General features: G+C 48.8%; 2 protein-coding genes across 4 annotated transcripts in view; one reads left to right on the plus strand and one right to left on the minus strand.

Moving 5' to 3' along the window:
- Positions 1-289: 289 nt before the first annotated feature.
- IAH1 (isoamyl acetate hydrolyzing esterase 1 (putative)) lies at positions 290-7,837 on the plus strand. The gene is made up of 6 exons (XM_040597659.1): positions 290-422; positions 1,651-1,703; positions 2,166-2,314; positions 3,168-3,329; positions 6,695-6,813; positions 7,504-7,837. Exons 1-6 carry the CDS (start codon positions 342-344, stop codon positions 7,669-7,671), a joined length of 732 nt encoding a protein of 243 aa, XP_040453593.1. The 5' UTR covers positions 290-341; the 3' UTR covers positions 7,672-7,837.
- Positions 7,838-9,399: 1,562 nt separating this feature from the next.
- Positions 9,400-19,370, minus strand: part of ADAM17 (ADAM metallopeptidase domain 17) — a 36,479-nt gene continuing 26,508 nt past the window's right edge. For 2 of the 3 annotated variants that reach the window (XM_040597656.1, XM_040597658.1), the window contains exons 14-19: positions 17,762-17,896; positions 16,696-16,826; positions 15,591-15,669; positions 14,416-14,504; positions 13,702-13,758; positions 12,349-13,598 (exon numbers count right to left, since the gene is read on the minus strand). In XM_040597656.1, the coding sequence (XP_040453590.1) occupies positions 13,185-13,598; positions 13,702-13,758; positions 14,416-14,504; positions 15,591-15,669; positions 16,696-16,826; positions 17,762-17,896 (905 nt within the window). In that variant the 3' untranslated portion in view covers positions 12,349-13,184. Of the gene's footprint in view, positions 11,348-12,348; positions 13,599-13,701; positions 13,759-14,415; positions 14,505-15,590; positions 15,670-16,695; positions 16,827-17,761; positions 17,897-19,370 lie in introns of those variants that run through there. The other variant, XM_040597657.1, reaches the window with a different exon arrangement.

The following is a 19,370-nucleotide window of genomic DNA, read 5'->3' on the forward strand; positions in this document are numbered from 1 at the left end:
AAAGGAAACAGAAGTATTTTCTTTAAAAAGGATGTCTTTCTTTGGAACCGATGAAAATCTCATTTTTAAAATTATGCCTTTTTGTTTTTTTTTAAAAAAGTGCTCTCAGCCCGCGCAAAGGCGGGGGTTGGGCGCGCCAGGCGCCCTGCCCCCGCCTCAGGCCCCGCAGTAAGCCTCACTCGGAGAGGCGGAGGAGCAGTAACGCGTTGCGGGTGCTGGAACGTGAAGCCGGTTTCTAACGCGGGCCTAACCCGCGGGCGGCCCGGCCCGGCCCGGCCCGTTTCCCGCCTCAGCGGAAGCAGCGGGGCCGGCCCGCCCCCCGCGCACGCCCGGCGGCGGCCATGGCGCTGGGGGAGGCGGGCGCCCGCGGGCGGCTGCTGCTCTGGCCCCGCGTCGTGCTCCTCGGAGACTCCATCACTGAGGTAGCGGCCCTGCGGCAGCCCCTCAGGGCCGCGGGGAGCCCCGCGCGGGACGGGCCGGCCTCGCCGGTGCCGCCTGGAGCTCTGGGGCCCCACGAACATCCCGGTTCCTCGCTCCGGCCGCCCGGCTTCCCTTGAGCGGGCGGCGGCTGCGGCGGGAGGGGGCGCGTGTGTCCCGGTGCGGGGGCCCTGCCCGGTGGGGTCGGGGTGAGGGGCGCCCCCGCCGCTCCCCTCGGGGCTGGGCCCCGGCCCGCGGGGGGCCCTGGCGCCGTGAGGCGGGTGGAAGGGGAGCGGGGCCTGGCACAGGCGCGTCCCCGTGGGACCTCCCGCCAGTGCCCCGGGGGCTTTCACACCTGGTGGTTTTCTGGGAGATTTGGAGCCTTCCCGCAGAAACTCATGAAGTTCCAGTGTGAGAGGCGTGATGTGGTTGAAGTGCAGCTTCTGGCGTCGCGGTGGCAGTGACGCTTTCCAGGCGGGGAGGCGAGCCTGCTGTCTGTACTGACCCCCACGCTCCCCCCAGCCCAGCTGCTGGTGTGCCCCGTCCCTGCGGCTCCCTGCATCCAGCTCCTGCCCTGGAGACACGCTCTGTCTCAGGACCGTGGCTGGGTGAACGTCTCCTTTGATGCAGCACCGGCTTTTTGGTGTTCAGCTTGTGTCCCTGCTTTCTGTTGCGTGGTGGGGTGGGTCACAGAGCTGCTCTGATGACACAAGTTTTGGACAAAGACAAAGGGGATCAGTAATGGGAGACGGGTTGTCTGAACCGACTCGCTGCGCAGCATTGTAACAGGAAGGGTGATGCAGCAGCAGGGGAATAAGGATTATTCCCATTAATTTTTCCACTATTAGAAGAGGTAGGTATCAAACTGCACTCTGAAGCAGCACGTGGAGAAAGGATTTTTGAGAGGCGCTTTCCAGAATGAAGGCACGGTGAAAGGATCTTAGGAAAAAAAAAAAAAAAGAAAAAGAAAAAGAAAAATTAAAAAAGGGGGCCTCGCCAGCCAAAATAAAACTAAAGCCTGACAGCAGCTGCTTTTGATTATGAAGGGACCACAGGGCGCCACGTTGCCTCTGATGCCAGTCCTGTGTCTAGTAAGGCCAGGGCTGTTTGACCCCTGCAGGGACAGGGCCGGCTGGCAGGGAGGAAATGCTGGGGCAAGGTGCTGGTGCTGGGACCACCAGCTGGGGAGGGAGTTCTTCCAGTGAAAGTCTTAACCTTTTTCCTTGCTTTCAGTTCTCCTTCCAGGAAAATGGCTGGGGGGCATCCCTTGCTGAGAGACTGGTCAGGTAAGAGCTTAAATTTCAAGTAATTTATCTAGCACACAGGAAGTCATGCAGCTTTTCTAAAAGAAAACAAACGCAAGTTAATATTTACTGTATATTTATTTGTGGCATCTATTTATTTATTGAAGTGGAGCTGCCTTACTGGTGACCTGCCCGGTACTGGTGGAAATACTCATTGGGTGTTTCTTTCCCCTCAGAGCTTGACTGGAAAGAAAAAAGTCCTTAGTGATTGTCAAGGTTGTATTTCTGGTTTCATAGTCTGAGTGGCAGGCATATAGTACACATGCAATCTGTGCATGCACTTTCAAAATGTAAAGTTATAATCCCATTGAAAACTCCTGTGATATCTCTTCGTCTTTGAGAGAAGCAGAGGCAGGTATCCTGACAGGATGGTTCAAAACTTACCAAGTTTCGTTCTGGTGGGCAGAAGAGATATGTTCTTTTTGATATTTGTCTCTGTTTCAGAAAATGTGATGTTGTAAACCGTGGGCTCTCAGGGTACAACACCAGATGGGCTAAATTGATCCTTCCAAGACTGATCACTAAAAGTACTGGTGCTGAGAGTACTGCTGCGGTTACTATTTTCTTTGGAGCTAATGACAGCGCTTTGAAAGGTATGGTGGCTTTCTTTTTTTCTTTCTTTTTTTTTTTTTTTTTCCATGAGTTGTTCTCTTTAAGACAGTTTTACAGTTTAGCAGAAAAGACAGAATGTTACACAGACTTTTCTTGCTGCTTCTCCATTATCTGGTTGCCCTCTTTACATTTTTACAGTGGATTGTTTTCAATTATTTTATTTGTATTTAAACCATGCAGTGCCTTCTGTTTCTCTCCCTCTCAGCAAGTTTTAATATTAAAAGTAAATTTCAAGATGCTCAAGAATTAGTTGTATATCCATTGGCTAAACTTGGAGTTGTGCATCTAGCTGATTTTTCTACTTTTTAAAGCAGTCTGATGAATTTGTGGCAGATGGGTTGAGGAAATGAGGGACAGTAGCATTTGGATTCTCTTTAAGATAAGCATAGCAGCATGCAGAGCTAGTCTACTCAAAATGATAACATCAGTGCACAAAGGACTGACTGTACATCCATGGGAATTTCCAAAAGTTTCTTTGCATCCCAAGAGAGTTAAAAATCTTAAGTTTTGCTTGAGGTGATTATGTTACCTAATAGTAAGATACGGAGTTGTAAGACAAAGCATCTTTTAAAAGGTGATTTTTATTATTCCCCTCCCCTGCCCCGAGCCTTATTTGTGTTAGTTGGAAGTGTTGTGTTTAACCTCTTGATTCGTCTGTTTTGGCTACTGAGGAATAGCATTTTCCTGCCACATCTCCTGAATCAATGGTGGAGGTGAAGTGCATATTGAAAATGAGTGCCCACATTCATATGCTGTGTAAAAAGCACATTCTGTGGTGTAATGAATCTGTGAGCAGTTCAACATCGCTAATGCATGTGCTCCATCCCCTAACAGATCTGAACCCTAAGCAACACGTTCCTTTGGAGGAATATGCTGCAAACTTAAAGAGCATGATACAGTATCTGAAATCAGTAGACATTACCGAAGACAGGATTATTTTGATAACACCACCACCTCTTCAGGAGTCCGCTTGGGAAAAGGAGTGTCTTGCCAAAGGTAAAAGAATGGTACAGATGGGCAGAATTTCCGCATTTTACTGGCAGAGTGTGAGTTACTGGTCCCAGGCTGATAGATGATTAGCTTTGTGCTTGTGCCAGATTGCAGTCATGTTCTTTGAGTTGATGGAAGAGGACTGCTAGCTGTTTTGCTAAACAGCTTTTGGATAAGGTCATGGAGTAACTACCAACTAATTAGCAACATCCTTTCAGAAGTGTTGATTGATCTGTTCATGCATAAAACTGACAGAAGTGGCTGCCCTTTGAGCACATAGGTTTTGCCAAGATGTCCTAGGCAGACTATATCATGTCCTACCAGCTTCCAAAATAACATGAATAATGGAAGAAATTTTGGCATTGTGTGCCTTAGAAAAATTTATGATAGGCACAGTGTACTTCACATCTGTTTGGATAAGCAGGAATGTACTAGGCAGGTTTATTTTAAATTTTAAAATCTCCCCAGAGAATAGCACATTCTAAGGGTGCTAATAGAAGTACCTTAAAAAGAAGCAAGAAGCGAATAAATGATTTCTCATTATGTTGTTCAAGCTAACTCTAGAAATAGAGATGCACTGCTTACTTCATGTTACTCAACTGCTGGAAAATGCTGTAATCCCACCGACTCCAGCAGCAACAGCTGATACCTTCTGAGAGTGTTTCCTCTTTTTCATTGGGACAGCTTGTCCACCTCTTGCATGTTTATAAGTCTTTTGAGTTAGATTTAGGTAAATAGAGAGCTGTCACCTTAGCATTTGCAGGGTTTTCTCTAATGTAGGTGGTATTGTGCATCCTGACTTGTGTACTCAATCAAAGTGGTGACGTTTTGAAGGTGGCCTCATGTTTAAACTGCATTAAATTAGGCTATGTTATCACATGACTTTGCATTAGGGGGCTTTGGTGTGCAGCCGTGATCGCTGTGCAAAACAGATATTGGACTACGTGGACTTTCAGTCTCATCTAGCAGGGTAGTTCTTACATTTAATTTGGAAAAGAAGAGAAAGTCCTAGAGTAATGCTCACAAATTGTGTAAGACAGTAGCAGATCCGATCAGACATCAGACAGGGCTAGTGCTGTGCATGTGACAGCGGTAGATCCTTGCGTAGGGCGTAAGGGGGTAGGTCAGGTGCAGAGCAGCCTTTTGTGGCGTGTGTGCCCAGGTCCTGCTAAAGCTGCAACAGCTGTAGTTAGCAAAATGTGCACGTGTATTGTCCTGTTGAAGATCTCTCAGGGGAGCACACCATGAATGCTGCTTAGCTGGCTCCTAGCTGTCAAGTAACACTTCTAAAATGTTAATTAATTTTTGTCTTAAAGCTATCCTTTCTATGGGGTAGCAAGGGAGGAAACTTGCATTTACAGTGTTGAATCTGCCAGCATCTGTCTAAAAGAGATTGCTGTCTAGGGACGGAACAGGAGACAGGTGATCTCAGACTGTGGACCACAGATACGAGTATTGTGGGCACAGTAAGCAGCAACATCGCATCATCTGCCCTCAACCAGTATTCAGGAGAAACGTTCTGCTTATTTTTAGTTTTGTCAGATCAATACGAGGGCAAAGGAGAGATGCGAAGCATCAGAAGGATAGTGTTCACAGGAACGTTCATCCAGGTGTGAAGAGAGGTGCAAAAATAAACACGGCTTCCAAACTAGAGTGCTGTGGGAGATGGAGTCAAAGCCCTTACTAAAGTCAGAACTGTTCTTCATCATCTGGGTGGTCATCATTCCATCACAGAAGGCAGTTGGGTTGGTCAGGCACTGGCTTTGCTAACTTTATGTTGACGGTTCCTTCTTGTCCTTCATGTGTTTGGAAATGAATCTCAAAAGGAGGCAATCCCGCTGTCTTTCCCAGCAATGAGGTGAGGCTGAGTGATCAGCCATTCCCCAGGTCCTTTTTCTTTGCCTCTCTTAAACGTGGGTGTAATGTTAACCTTCTTCACCCTAGGTCTCCCGTTAGCTGTGAATGTTTGTAGGGGGTAGGCGCTGACCAATGCAACAGGCAGCTCCTTCAAGTCAGTCCCACACACCCAGATGCATCTGGCATCTCTGAGTGTCCCCTAACCCTTTGCTCCCGGCTGTCCTCCTTCCCAAGCTGGGTGGGTACGTGCGGGTCGAGATGAATCACCAGGCTGGCTCCTTGATCCCTCAGGAGACGCCTCTCCCTATGTTCCCTGAGTTTCCTTTGGCTGCTGCTCTTTGCTTATAGACCCAGCACATGCACCTGCAGAGCTGCACGTTGGGAGGAGGTGTGTGTTTGTGTGCTTCCAGAATGGAAGAAGAGGTGAAACAGTCGAGAAGTAATCCTAACGATGAAAGAAAAGGCAAAGGCAGAGTAAGAAATTATCAGCTCTGCTAGATCAGAAGTCATAGAAAGGGAAAGGGACAGGACTGAAGGGTCACGCTCAGGGAGGTGAAGTTGTGGTCGGTACAGGGATCTTGGCAATGAAGGGCTGTGTGGTGGAGGCTGAATGACCACTCAGCCTATGGGAGAGTTGAACCAGGAAGAAAGTTGAAGAAAGCAAGAGTTAGGAAATGTGCCGTGGTGAGGAAGGACCACTGAGGAGGCTGAGGATGTTTTTGGGATGAAAAGAAATGATGGGAGGAAAGAGGTGGCACTGCAAAGTCAGAATCATTAGGTGCATTACATGGAAGGAGGGAGTGGAGTAGGAGTTGCACTGCATTATAGGTCCCAATAAGAAGAAAACCCAAACAACATAACTTGGTAATACCCTGCCCTAACGTGTCGCAGTGGTCAGTGCAAAGCTGTTGGCTTACAGTAGCCGGCACTGAGCATATGCTGAAGGCCCAGCTCCCAGGGTGTCTGTGCACAAACGTGACAGTCACAAGTGCAAGTAAAGCTTTGGACTGGAACGTACCCCGCTCCACCAGCATGTTACAACAAGGAGGCTACTGCAAGGAGATATTAAATGTCAAATGCCATCCAGGAAGTGGAAGGCAAACTTGTAAATAGATTTACATCTGCTTAACTCTGTTCTACGTGCTGGTAGCAGGTGCATGAACAGTTTTGAATCTGTGCACTGATTTCACCTGAAGCTTGCCAGAAGGTGAAGGCTGCAAGCAGCACAGAAGCGAGCTTTACGCTGCGTGCTTGTTGCTGTTGCCTCTCTTTTACCTGTCATGCATCTGTTAACAAGAGATGTATTTTGAAATGCCTCAGAAACAAAAAGTGCCCTGAAAGAGACTAAATGAGCTGTAGCTTCCAACTGAAATTGAGGTGCTTTGGATTTAGATTGTAATTAGCTATGTCTGCTGGTTTAACAAATGGATATGCATCACATGTACCATAGAAGACTGAAATCAAGCTGTATCAGTCGCAATTGCTAAATGTTCTCTTTTTTTTCTGAATGATAGGTGACAAATTAAATCGCTGCAATGCCACCACTGGGGAATACGCTCAGGCCTGTGTTCAGGTAGCTAAGGACTGTGGAACGGATGTGCTCGACCTCTGGACGCTGATGCAAAAAGATCAGGTATGATGTCTTGAGAAAGACTTTGAAACAGTCACGAATTGTGAAATGCATTATTTAGCGTAGAGGAACCAGTAGTGCTGCATTATCACTGAAATGGTGTAAAAAATATCCAAACTACACTTTGGGGAAGGAAAAATAATCCGGAACGCTTCACAGTGTGCTGTAAGAAATAAATCTTAATACACCCTGGCCATTATGTTTGTTAGATGTCCCCTGGGTGCATTACATGTAAATAACTTTTCCTTGGACTTTGATTCATGGAATAGTTCAGGTTGGAAGGGGCCTCTGGAGGCACCTAGTACGGCGCAGTGTTGGACTGGCTTCAAAGTTTAACCAGGTGGCATGGGTGCCTTGCTGCTGCTTCTGGCCAAGTACCCAAATTCGTCCACGTGACAGATTGCACAGTTTCCTGCAAGCAGGCAACTCCAGTTCAGACACCGAGTCTTTTCTCTCTCCTGCGCTCCCTGGTGCAGTAGAGTCCATCTTTTGACTGCATCAATCCCCTGATCTTTTCCTGATAAATAGCAGTGGCCTTGGCCATCAGACCATTCTCTTAATATATTAATACAAACGGTGAAAAATGAAACTGGTATATATACCAGCTAGCTTTGAGGAATTTAATTCATTACTCAAGACCTTCTATTTGCAGTTAGCAAATACATTAAATCATGGTTTTAACCTCCCCCATAGGATTTCTCTTCATATTTGTCTGATGGTCTTCATTTATCAACAAAAGGCAACAGCTTTCTAGCAGCACAACTTTGGTCACGCCTGGAAAAAAAACTGTCCGCTCTTCCTTCGCTGCTTCCGTATTGGCGCGACGTTGACCATACGAACCCCGAGGCCAGTCTCCTGTGAGATCCCCTGCGGTCAGGAGCCAGAGCAGCCATGCCTGAGAAAGCCGGTCTGCGTGCAAACAGCAACACGCCGCAAACCTTGCATGCGTGGGGTAGTGGGGAGCTCGCCGTCAGTACTCTTCCGTGTCCCCTCTCTTGGGCTGTGGGACAATAAAGGTGAGACCACACAAGGGTGTGTTGTGGGGTGGTCTGTCTGCCTGCTGCCTGTGCCAGGACAGCTGTGGGGACGAGCAGGTCTTTCCTTGGAAGACTTGGAGGAGAGTGAGCCTTGGCTGCCCCGAGGCGTTCCCGGCTCAGTTGAGCTTTGGGGATTACACTTTGGTCAATACAATCTACTGGCTTTAAACACCTAGGAGTGGTAAGAGGCAGGAGCGTGGAGCTTCTTGAGAGCCGTTAATGTTAGTCCAGATTAATTTATTTGGCTGTAATACAGCAGTAAAAGCCATTATCTGAGCTTTAGAGTGAGGCTTTTTATAGCGCTGTATTGTAGTTCAGAGCAGGGCTTTTAAAGTTTAACTTCTTTTGGCACCAGCAGCAGCTTCTCTACACCTGGCCATTGTGTATAGGCGCAGATTTCAAAGCAGTGGGTGTTCTTGGCTGGTATAAAGCTGGTGATGCACGTTAATACAGCCCAGAATTATGTAGGGGTTTCATCTCTTTATTTGATTTTAATCCATGGTCCAGTAGTATCCTCACTTTTGCTGCTATCTGGCTAGCTAATTATTTCCCAAACTGCTTTTTTTCTATGCTTATTGAATTTCATCTAGGCTTCAGGCAATTTTCTACAGTTTGTGAAGGTAGTTTTCATAGTTTGTGTTCTCTTGAACAAAAGCTATACGTAGTATGTAGTACTCATCTGTTGTATCAGTTAAATGACGGATGAATACCAAAGCTCACTTGAAAGGTCTCCTTCACTTGATGGCAAATGACATACAGTGCAGCATTGTCACCATTGTCGTTACATTGGCACAAACCAGATGAGGCCGATAGCGATGTACTTATTATGCACTGAGTGAGACAGATAAGAGCACGTCAAGATGTCCTGCACTGTTCGCGCCGTGAGGCTGCCTTTGCTTCCTCAAATCAGACAAGTTGGCCAAGACTGTCCTCCGCTATGTAACGGTGTTATGAAGTGCAGCACAAGTAGTTATTTTTCATGTGCCTGGAGCCAGACCAGAAGCTAGCTTGATTTATAAATAAAGATGAATATATGAAATGGGGCTGTCCTTTCTGTAAGAAATGCTTCCAGGAAAGGCTGGCTAAGCAGCGGAGGAAGCTCCCTGTGGAAGCTGTGGATCTCCCTGCACTAGGTGTTGCAAATGCACTTGCAGGTACCGCTTTCACGGTGTCTAGAGCAAGGCTCAGATTGGGGATGGATTCTGTGATTTCCAAGGGCTGCTCCAAACCTCCATTTTTGTGCTCCCAAGTGCCTGCCATTCCTCTTTTACAGGTTTGCTACCTGAGAAGGCATCTGAGCACCCCCCCATACCTTAGATACGAATTTCACCATTAGAACTGACCATAACACACAGGGCAAGACTAGCTCCCTCCCTGGGGGAAGCAGGGCAGCCCTGTGGGTGCTCAGCGTTTGGCCTCTGCAGCAGCTGAGTTCCAGTAGGGAGCTGTTACTTCTGACTGGCTCAAGTCTGACTGCACAGCCAGGCTTAACCCAGGGGTTGACAACAGAAGAACTTACATCTTATCTAAAAGGATGGACAGAAACAGCTCATCTAGCTAATTATTTTTTTTTTTTTAGTATAAAAAGCTTTTATTGTACCGGGAATTAAATTAACTCCTCACACATGTACTTTGCACTGAATCAAAAAAAGAAAACCCAAACAAAAAAAACAAACCCCAAACAAAGTTCAAAATCAGTATATAAACCACAACAGCCAGTCAGACAGAAATACCGTAAGGCACACAGTTCAAGTACTAGTGTAACAGGTATCCTCAGGCAGGGAGGAGAGGGGGGAATCCTTCCAGCACACAGATGCTTCCTGCAGCTGTGGCTCCCCCGTAGCTGAGCACAGGCTTGTAACAGTTCCAACGGTTTGACCCTTGGTCCCCCTTTATGTCAGTTCTATCAGCAGAGTATTATGGGAGCAAACGTATGTAGAATTAAAGATTCTGCTTTACTATCGCGGTTGCTCTGTGACTGCACTGTCAGCCCATCTGCCACTAACCTAAACCATCCCGGCGCACCTTACACATCTCCAGGTGTATCAGAGGACAGCATTAGATTACCAACTTCTTAACGTCACATTTTACGACCTGTGTGGGAATTTGAATTCATGAAGTCTCCTCCTTATACTTGCCCTGTAAGTTTAACAAAGATTTCTTTCTTTTTTGGTTAAATTCACTATTTTTAAACAAATGCCCCCCCCCTGCAATGGAGTAAATTCCACCACCACCCCTTATTTATGCAGCAGGAGTTTCCAAAGGGCACAGCCAACTGAGGCTCAGCTCTTTGAACATCTCAACAACAGTGTTACCCATTTCAAAATAACATTTGGAGAAACATTTCTGCACTGAAACAGCTGGTTAAAACAGTCCTCATCCACATCAATGATTTCCCTCCTTACTGCCTGCTGCTACCAGCCACCTGTGACACACAGGCCTCTCAGCAGAGTGGGAAACTCCCAACAAAAGCCACAAAGACAAGTTCACAGCTAGAAGCAAAAGAGGTTCCTGCTAGAGGAGCATTTCCATGCATCGGGCAAGGTTTAACAGCCTCTCTGTTATCCTTTTGGTTTTATTTTAGAAGCTGTGTTAAGCTTCTTGATTCTGATCATGCATCTTCATTCAGTGCTGTGAGACTGTATTTTTATCCGTTTCATTAATCCCATTCTGTTCTCAAGGCATCTGTTTAGGCATGTACCTTAAATCGCTAAATGATCTACATGGAACATACTGCTGTGTTTTCATTTTTAAAAGCCCCTTAATTCTGTCTATCAGTGCTGTCCGTCTACAAAATATTAAATTATAAAAAAGGCTGATATACACAATCCAATATCCAGCAGGATATTTGGTTTTGCACCACAGGTTGAAGGAAATGTTAAAGGTCAAGGAAATAGAAAAACAAATCCAAAAAGCTTCAAAAACAAGCCAGTTTTAGTTTGGATTTTCCTTTTTAAAAGATATAATGCTCTAATAATTGTAATTTAAGGAAGGTCATACACATGACCAGCATCTGCAGTAGGTCACTTCCTTATTTCTCCCACTCCCTCACAAAAATATATATACATATATTTATATTTATATAAATGAAATGGTTTTAGATCCTTTTTTTGCAGATACAAGTCACACATTTAGAAGGCAGCAAGACACTAGCATTCCGTCTCTTTGCTGTCTACACGGTTCTGGCGCTGTAGTTTAAAGGACGAAGCTTTCTCACTCCTAATGACAGGATGATCCGTCAAGTCCTCAAAAGATTTGGCGGCCGAGCTGCTATTTGGGAAAGGGTCCTTCTCAAACCCGTCCTCGTCAATGTGAGAGTCAGTGCTTGGGTCCTCCTGGATAGTGTCCATTCTTTGGTGGTCCTGTTTCGGTGCTGCAGCGACAGCCGGCACAGCCGTGATGGGCTGCAGTGGCTGGTGCCGGCTGGTCGACTGCGCTGCGGGGAAGGGCTTGATGATTCGAACAGAGGCGGAGTCCAGGCTGCTGAGCATCTCCACGTTCTGCAAGACACAAGCAGCCTCGTCACAGGGAGAAGCAACCGGGATCTAGTCCAAGGTTCAGTTTTTGTTGCGCCGTTTTCAAAGGGAACGGGCAACAAACAGGCACCATCTGAGCAGCACCCGCACTGCTGTTAGAACGGTTTAAAGGCAACCGCGTCCTCCCCGCCGCCCCCAGCAGCGGCGTGCGCTGCAGGTTACCCTGCGCGAGCCGGGCTGAGCCCACTGCGCAGGGGGGGAAAGGAGGGAGGGAGTCCGATTTTGAGTTTCACAGTAGATTTATACATAACGTAGGAGCAAGGGACCATCCAAAAGAAGTCGTTCATTGAGTAGGTTTTTCCTCAAGAAATTCAGCTACGCTGAGCGCTAACAGCAGAAAGGCCCTTTTATCTCTGCGTGTTCCTTCTCCACATAAAAGCACCACGGGTGACCGGGACAGAGCTGACGACTCAGCCCCACCTCCCCTGGGGCCCAACACTGCTTTGGCAAAACCCAGGACTGGGAATGCACGGTCAAGCCAGACAACACCAAGAGCTCAGTGCAGGGAAACTGGCCACGGTATAGCTTATCCCACTCTTCCAACTGGAGAGTTCCCCCCTTCACGTGCAGGAAGTTGCACTGAACACCGGGGGGACCACTGCGATCATACCCAGATTCTGCACCTCAGATTAAGTTAAAGCCCACTGGTTTCTGTTCTATTTTGAGCATGGTTTGGAAAATATCCAGGGATTTCTGGGCGTAAAAAGACATCCTCACAACCCCTGGTATGAAACAGAGCAAGGTCTTAAAAAGACTGGTAAGGATGAGTTTGGTATAATGCTCTGGGTGATGCTCTGTTTGTGTGAAAGGAATGTACTCTGAATAATTAGGAAAGGTAAGGTGGGCACCTGAAGGAGATAAGGAGACCATGAGTCAGGAAACTGTTAAACAAAGAAAGTTGAAAAGTTCACTCCACCTAGATCCCACCTATTATGAATAGAATGATTCGGTGTCAAAATCAAATGAATAGGTATGTAAAGATGCTGTAACCTCTCATGAAAACTGTATAAATTACCTGACTTTTCACTGAAAACTCAGGAGCTAGTTTGTCCAATGCAAAAAGGCTAGCTCCCTAACATTGCATGAAATAAATACCTTTGCTGCTTAAAGACAAAATTTGTGTCTTGAGCAGTTACTCTGTGCTGTTTTGGCACCAGTAAATGCCAACAGCGGGCAGGATGAGAGGCTGACCTGCTGCCAGTACCGCATTCCCAACTACTCAATCCTCAGCAAATCCAAAAGACACAAGATTTGTTCGTTAAAACTCTTGCTGGTGCAAGGAACCCATTAACTGTACCTGTGCTACAACAAGGCTACAACCTGCTTCTGGCATCTTCTTGACTGAATTCAGGTATTAAAGCCCTAAGGTGACTTTTCTTAGGACATTCAAGGCCAACTACTGGGCACCTAAACTAAGATCGCCTCCAGTTACACCAGAGCAGGTGCCAGAGGCAATCTGCCTCAGCAGCCTCTGACTTCAGTGTGCTTCCCTCAGGGGCTGGGCAAGAAAGCTCTGCAGGAGGGGTTTTTCCACCTCCCGTTACAAAAGGACATTTCCGTAGCTGAAAGTTTCAGTTATTAATCAAGAACCAAAGTGTCAAAGCACTGGACAGGATACCCAGAAATTTACATCAGAAGGCGCCCTGTGCTGTGCTGTAATTAAAATGTATCTAGGCACTTTTTTTGCTCTTCCCCTCTCCCAGCTCGCTCTCTACAAGGTGAGAAGTGTCACCGATGCGTGGCCTGCACCCTGAGGCCCGCTCTCCCGTACGCAACTGGAAGGCTTTAGCACATCGGGCCCCTAGAAGGCACCTCCTGCAACCAACCCCTCTGCAGCAAAGCTGCTGCGTTTGGCAGAGGTTTTTCTGCAGCGTCGCCCTGCTGAGCCTCGCGCTTTGCTGACACCACCTGGCTGGGAACAAGCGGCTTGTGGTTGAAGCTGCCAAGTGACCTGTGCCGAGGGGACGCTGCGCACAGGCACCCACTGCGCGAGGCGGTGCTCTGCAGAGCGGCATGGCTTCCTGCCCTGGGACCTGCGGCTGCTGCAGGAGAGCTGCTCCGGCAACAAGGTCAAGGCACAGCTGCTACAGGAAGGAACAGCCAGGCCCCACCGAGCTGCAGTGCTCGGTACGTCCAACACCGGCTTGTTGGAGAAGACCGTTTCCCCTCCAACTGATCCATCCATCCGCAGCGTGAGGCACAGGGCTCCACGTCTCTGTCATCGCTCCTTTGATAAATACTCTGCGCCCACCTTAGGTTCAGATTTGCTAACACACATGGGAGAGCTTTCTGCCAATTCATATTTGACAGCAACTTACACTGGGGCAAAACAGGGACTTCGTGTTCTCCTCATACTGCTTGTCCAGCTTCTTGTCCTATTGGAAAGCAAACACACGCACACACAAACCAACACAGACACACAAAATAAAAAAGGTTAAGTTTCACAGTTAGAAGATCCCCGTTTTCCCTGCAGGTACACAGCAGTGCGTGGGGCTCTTGTCCCTTCCCCTACCTTCTACCTTCCCATCCCCCCCGGAGTGCTTGTGGGCACAGCAATCCTCTGCTCTAACCCCACACTGCCACCCGCACCATGTGCCCACGCTCCCCCTTGCCGCGAGCTCTCCCTTGACCCATCCACCCAACGTCAACCAGGACCACTTCACGCTATGGGTCTCCCCACAAAACACGTCTTATTTCTTAGCAGGGCTTTAGAAAACTTTTGACTCTTAATAGAAATCACCGAACTTATAATTGGGTACAATTCAGGAGATGGAGGAGGAAAGCCTGCCTAGGAGAGAATGGGAAGGGCTCCAGGGAACAGTCACGGGCGCACCGGGCCTGCCGAGCCCGGCAGAGTTAAGCCCGAGTTTCGCCTGTTGCAGGAGCAGTAAGTCTTACATATGCTGGGTTCCCCGCTGGGGTTTGCTAAAAGCTTCCCATCACCTTCTCCCACAGACGTCTGCCAGTTCACATAGGAAGGGTGTTCTCTTACAGCTCAACCCAACACGGCAATCAACTCAAAGACATCTTACCACGCAGTGCACAAGGATGCTCAGAGGAATCCAGAAAAGCAGGGAGAAGACGAGCACAGAGCCCACTATATTATCCGCTAGGAACTTCCCTGCGAAATCAGGTCAAATCTGTTAGTTACCTACAAATACCGTTTCATGAACATACACGTGTAACACCATTCTGCAGCCACCGCTCATGCAAGCCAAGCCACAGAATTGCTCAGAAAAGCACAAGCTGCAGGACTAGGCAAAAATAAAAGAAATTCTGTAATTTTAGAAAATTGTATCCAATATTTGAACATGAACATGTTCTTCTCTGGTGAGAAATGCTGGCAGACTGTAACATTTAATGTGAATTGACTGGGAACAGGCTACACTGAGCCAGCCAAGCTCCCCCTCTCAGTTACACAAGACACACTCCGAGTCTGTTACTAAATCCTGACTTTACAGCCTCCACAAACAAAGTATTTGAACATCAAACTGTCCCTACCTGAGCAGGCTATTAAATAGCTTTAACAATTACCTAAGAAATAATTTTTTTGATCCTAGAACTCGAGATTGGAAGCCCCAAACCCAGATTACACTGTGTGGGCACAGCAGTACGGTGAGCACACGCAGTTACGTAGCGCCAGCTGCTTAACAGGTTTTGTACGGTGCCAGTAACGTGGAGTGAGACATGGTGTGACACTTGGGGGGGGCACCTGCTGGCACTGCACGGTGGGGATGAAGACCAAGGAGGCCCACTCACAATCACCGGGCAGTGACACGGTTCAAGCACACAGCTTGAGGTGCGTGGTTCTCTTAAGTAAGAGAGAAATGAGGTTTTCCTCTCCCAGTCTGTTGACATTTAAATCCTACAGAGTGGCCCACTTTCTACTGTGCTGAATCTAGCTGACCTCTAAAAAGACTGTCTGTTATTTCCTTTTCTCTAATTGACCTACTTCTTGGTATTCAGACAAGAAGCTATCATCTCCTTTACAAGCTTGGAAGATGCCTAAAAAATAACGGAGTGGAAAAATGCGAAGTGATGGCCCATCCTTTCAGCTTTAAAAGGCAAGATCAGCGCTTAAACACAGCTACTAGCTACGCACGCATACAGGGTATGAATGAACCAGCCAGCTAACTCCCTCCAGGGCTCCAGAGGTTCATGTCATGAACTCAAAAAAAACCCCAAAGGATATGGTTACGTATCTTACCAAAAGTATTGATGCTGAGTTGGTCTATGAAATCCCAAAATCGTTCAATCACATCCTGTACTTGCTTCTCGCATTTGCCCTGCAAAAGTAAACCCTTATTTACAAAATAATCTAAGCATTAACTACCGCCTTCTTGCAAAGGGAAGAAGATACAAAGAGTAATGAAATTAAAATGACAGACACAGCAGCACTTGACTTGCATTCTGCATACAGATTTACATTCACGCCCAGCAGCTGCAGCCCATTTGCACCGCTCTTAGTTCTGGCAAAATGGTTTCAATTCTATTGCTGCCTGAAACAGATGAAATTTTAACGTCTGAAACTTGCAAAAACTGCCCCACCCTCGCCCCACGTTAGGTGACATAAAACTGAAGCTTCTGGCGAGGTTTAAGCACCAGAAGCCTCAGTTCCTATCGCCCCCCGAGAAGGCTGCAGAAGGTTACAAACAGCCAGACCCTTGGGCTGTGCTGGTTTAACACAGCAGATCATCGGTCCCCCAGCTCTGCCAGCAGAAGGGCTGGGGCGTGCCCCGCCCCCCCAAACGGACTTCTGCCGACACCCAGTGTGGCTTCAGCCACCGGCGTCTGCAGGGGAGGCAGCTGGCTGTGTGGCTGTACCACGGAAACGATGGTCACCGAGTGCCAGCAACCCGCCACTCTCCCTGCCCCTGTCAGATACCACCAAGCTAGACTTCCACGTGATTGCTCCCCAACCTGAAATATTTTAGTCAAAATTAACCAAGCTAACGTGAACAACTGACACAGCAAGCGCTGCAAACCTAGCCGAGCTTACAGCCGCGCTCATTCGCCTCCTTCGCACAAACTGCTGGCTGGCTGAGCCGCGGGGGCGGCAGAAGGGGGGTGATAAGCAACGGCAGAAGGCAACAGCTTCACCTTGCACAGGCTGCTGCAGAACCAACCTCCACCTGCAGCCTCGGACACCCTTTCATATTTATCCTACGCAGAGGTACTAACAGTATCGCCCCGCTCAGCAGCGCGTCAAGCTTTGCCTTCGCTTTACCAGCAGAGGCTTCGTCACAGAGGACTCCGCAACGCCCAGCCTCGGCCGCAGAGCATGCAGTGCGCTGACAGCTGGGAAAACTTACATTGGTATCGCAGAAGCCCACAGTGCAGGGCTTCCCCTTGCGCAGGAACAGGAACTGGTCGTTAGCATCGACGTACGGTACACACCTATCCTGCTCGTCCCGGCAGCACACCTTGCAGGAATTATCCGTTTCTGTAACGAAGCAACAAACTCATTCCTCTGAAGCACCGAGAGTCACCTGCAACCCATAACCCCGCGTGGCCCCGGGTGACCATGCTCCTGCCCAGCTTCCCCGCAGGGAGGGCAGGACTGTGCACGTCACCCCGTGCCAGGCACTCTGACGGCCAAGCCCAAAACCCAACCACGTGCCCTGTGCAACATATCAGGGGACACAGTGGGACCAAGCTCTCCAAGCCGATACCCCAGCACCGCAGGAATCACCAGGGCAGCAAAGAGGTTCCAAACACATCCAAAAGACAGATGTAAATACTTCTTGGGCTTTGGGTCCTCTAGGCTCCCTTCTCCTTGGCTATGCCCTCCATCTCAACGTGGCGGCGCTCACAGTGCTTCCTCACGCTGCCTCACTGAAGCTTTCCTCCTACTCTCCTACTCCCAGCTGCCTCACCGCATTTCAGAGACAATCAACACGGGGAGCAAGCGAGCGGCAAAACTTATTGACAGGAGTACATGGCAGACAGGTTTGCAGTAGCAGGGGACTGGACTTGAGGATCTTACGTTCTCAAGAACTTTAGCCTCTTTGAAATCTTTCTTTAACCACTTGTTGGAGGCCACTACTCCTGTGCCATGCCTGGTCTGGAGGTTGGCTGACATCTCCTCATGATCCCTCCTGTCTACTATGACATAGAACGTGGAAGATACAGTCTGGCGCCCTGGTTAGAGAGGGCACTCTCCTAAGTCTCATCTTAATGACTTCAACCCAGACTGTCAGAAGACAGGAGGACATTCACAGGCCTTTTCTAAACAGAAACCAGAAGCCCTGAAAGGAACAACGGTTTAAACTTTTCAGAAACCATAAACTCGGCTCTCCAACGGGCAAGCCCACAGCAAAGGCAGCACTGAGGAGCAGAGATGAAGCACACATTTCAGATCAGTCCCACGTCACCCACCATTGCACGCACACGACCGTAGGTTCTTCTCCCTCTCGCAGAAAGGGACGCACTCCCCATCCTTGCACTTCCCCATATCCACGCAGACTGTATCATCTGGAGCATTCCCTGGAGGGGGGCACTCGCTGCTGTTCCCTACAGATGGGGGTCAACAGAGCAGGAGGACTGTGTTACAGCAAAGGGCAGAGCACCTAAGTGTGCAGAAGAAAAGAGGAAAATAAAGGAAATCCAGACTCATCCTGAGGAGGAACCCCAATAGCCTGTTCTTAGCTTGTCCTGGCTCTGCAGAGAAGGGCCTGGCAGTGCTGGTGGGCAGCGAGGTGCCCATGGGCCAGCAGTGTGCCCTGGTGGCCAAGGCCAGTGGGACCCTGGGGTGCATTAGGAGGAGCACGGCCAGCAGATCAGGGAGGTCATTGTCCCCTCTGCTCTGCCCCAGTGAGGTTGCGTCTGGGGAGCTGTGTCCAGTGCTGGGCTCCCCAGTTCAGGAGGGACAGGGAACTACTGGAGAGGGCCCAGTGGAGGGCTGCCAAGATGATGAGGAGACTGGAGCATCTCCCTTGTGAGGGAAGGCTGAGAGAGCTGGGCCTGTTCAGCCTGGAGGAGGGAAGACTGAGAGGGGACCTTACCAATGCCTGCAGATGTCTGAAGGGCGAGTGCCAAGAGGATGGGGCCGGGCTCTTGTCAGTGGTGCCCAGCGACAGGACAAGGGGCAACGGGCACAAACTGCAACACAGGCAGTTCCACCTGAATGTGAGGAAGAACTTCTGTACTGGGAGGGTGCCAGAGCCCTGGCACAGGCTGCCCAGAGGGGCTGTGGGGTCTCCTTCTCTGGAGACCTTCAAAACCCACCTGGATGTGCCTCTGTGCAACCTGCTTTAGCAGGGGGTTGGACTAGACCAGGGGTCCTCAAACTTTTTAACCAGGGGGCCGGCGCGCGGATGAAGTGGCAGGCAGTCATCTGCGGCTGCTTGGTTCCCCCCCAACCCCCGGCGGGGGGGGTCTGTAAATACCGGGGGCCGGATTGAGGACCCTGGGGGGCCGTATCCAGCCCGCGGGCCGTAGTTTGAGGACCCCTGGACTAGATGATCTCCAGAGGTGCCTTCCAACCCTGACCATTCTGTGATTCATCTGCAGGCTGCCTGCCAGCTCCTCCAAGAGATAGCGGAAGCTCTGGAGGCTTTCAACAACTCTGGCACTGTGGCACTCTGGCATCTAAGCAGTAGGCAGCAGACCCTGGAGGCACCACCAGCAAAGCAGGCGCTCTGACATGACTCCTTGCCTCCAGGAAAGTTTATGAGGAGGAAGTAAACAAGTGGGGAAGTGAAGCAGAGTTGCAGTAATTCCACCCTTTCTATGGCAAAATTCAGCTCATTCTTGTCCCCTCCCAGTGACACAGTGTTCTGCTTTTTTTTCTTTTAAGGGAAAGAAGGAAAAAAAAAAAGTCAACATTTTTCATGTTCTTCTGGGCAGTAAATCACCGAGTGACTCCTCAACTACAACAGAACTCATTGTAAGGTAATTCCATGATGCTTAACTGATCTCTAAAATTACATGTACTGGATGCATAAAGGGCACTAGTTTGAAAGCAGATCGAACAGGACACTGAGCC

The sequence above is a fragment of the Falco naumanni genome, chromosome 6, assembly GCF_017639655.2.
Source record: "Falco naumanni isolate bFalNau1 chromosome 6, bFalNau1.pat, whole genome shotgun sequence".
Taxonomy (NCBI): Eukaryota; Metazoa; Chordata; class Aves; order Falconiformes; family Falconidae; genus Falco; species Falco naumanni.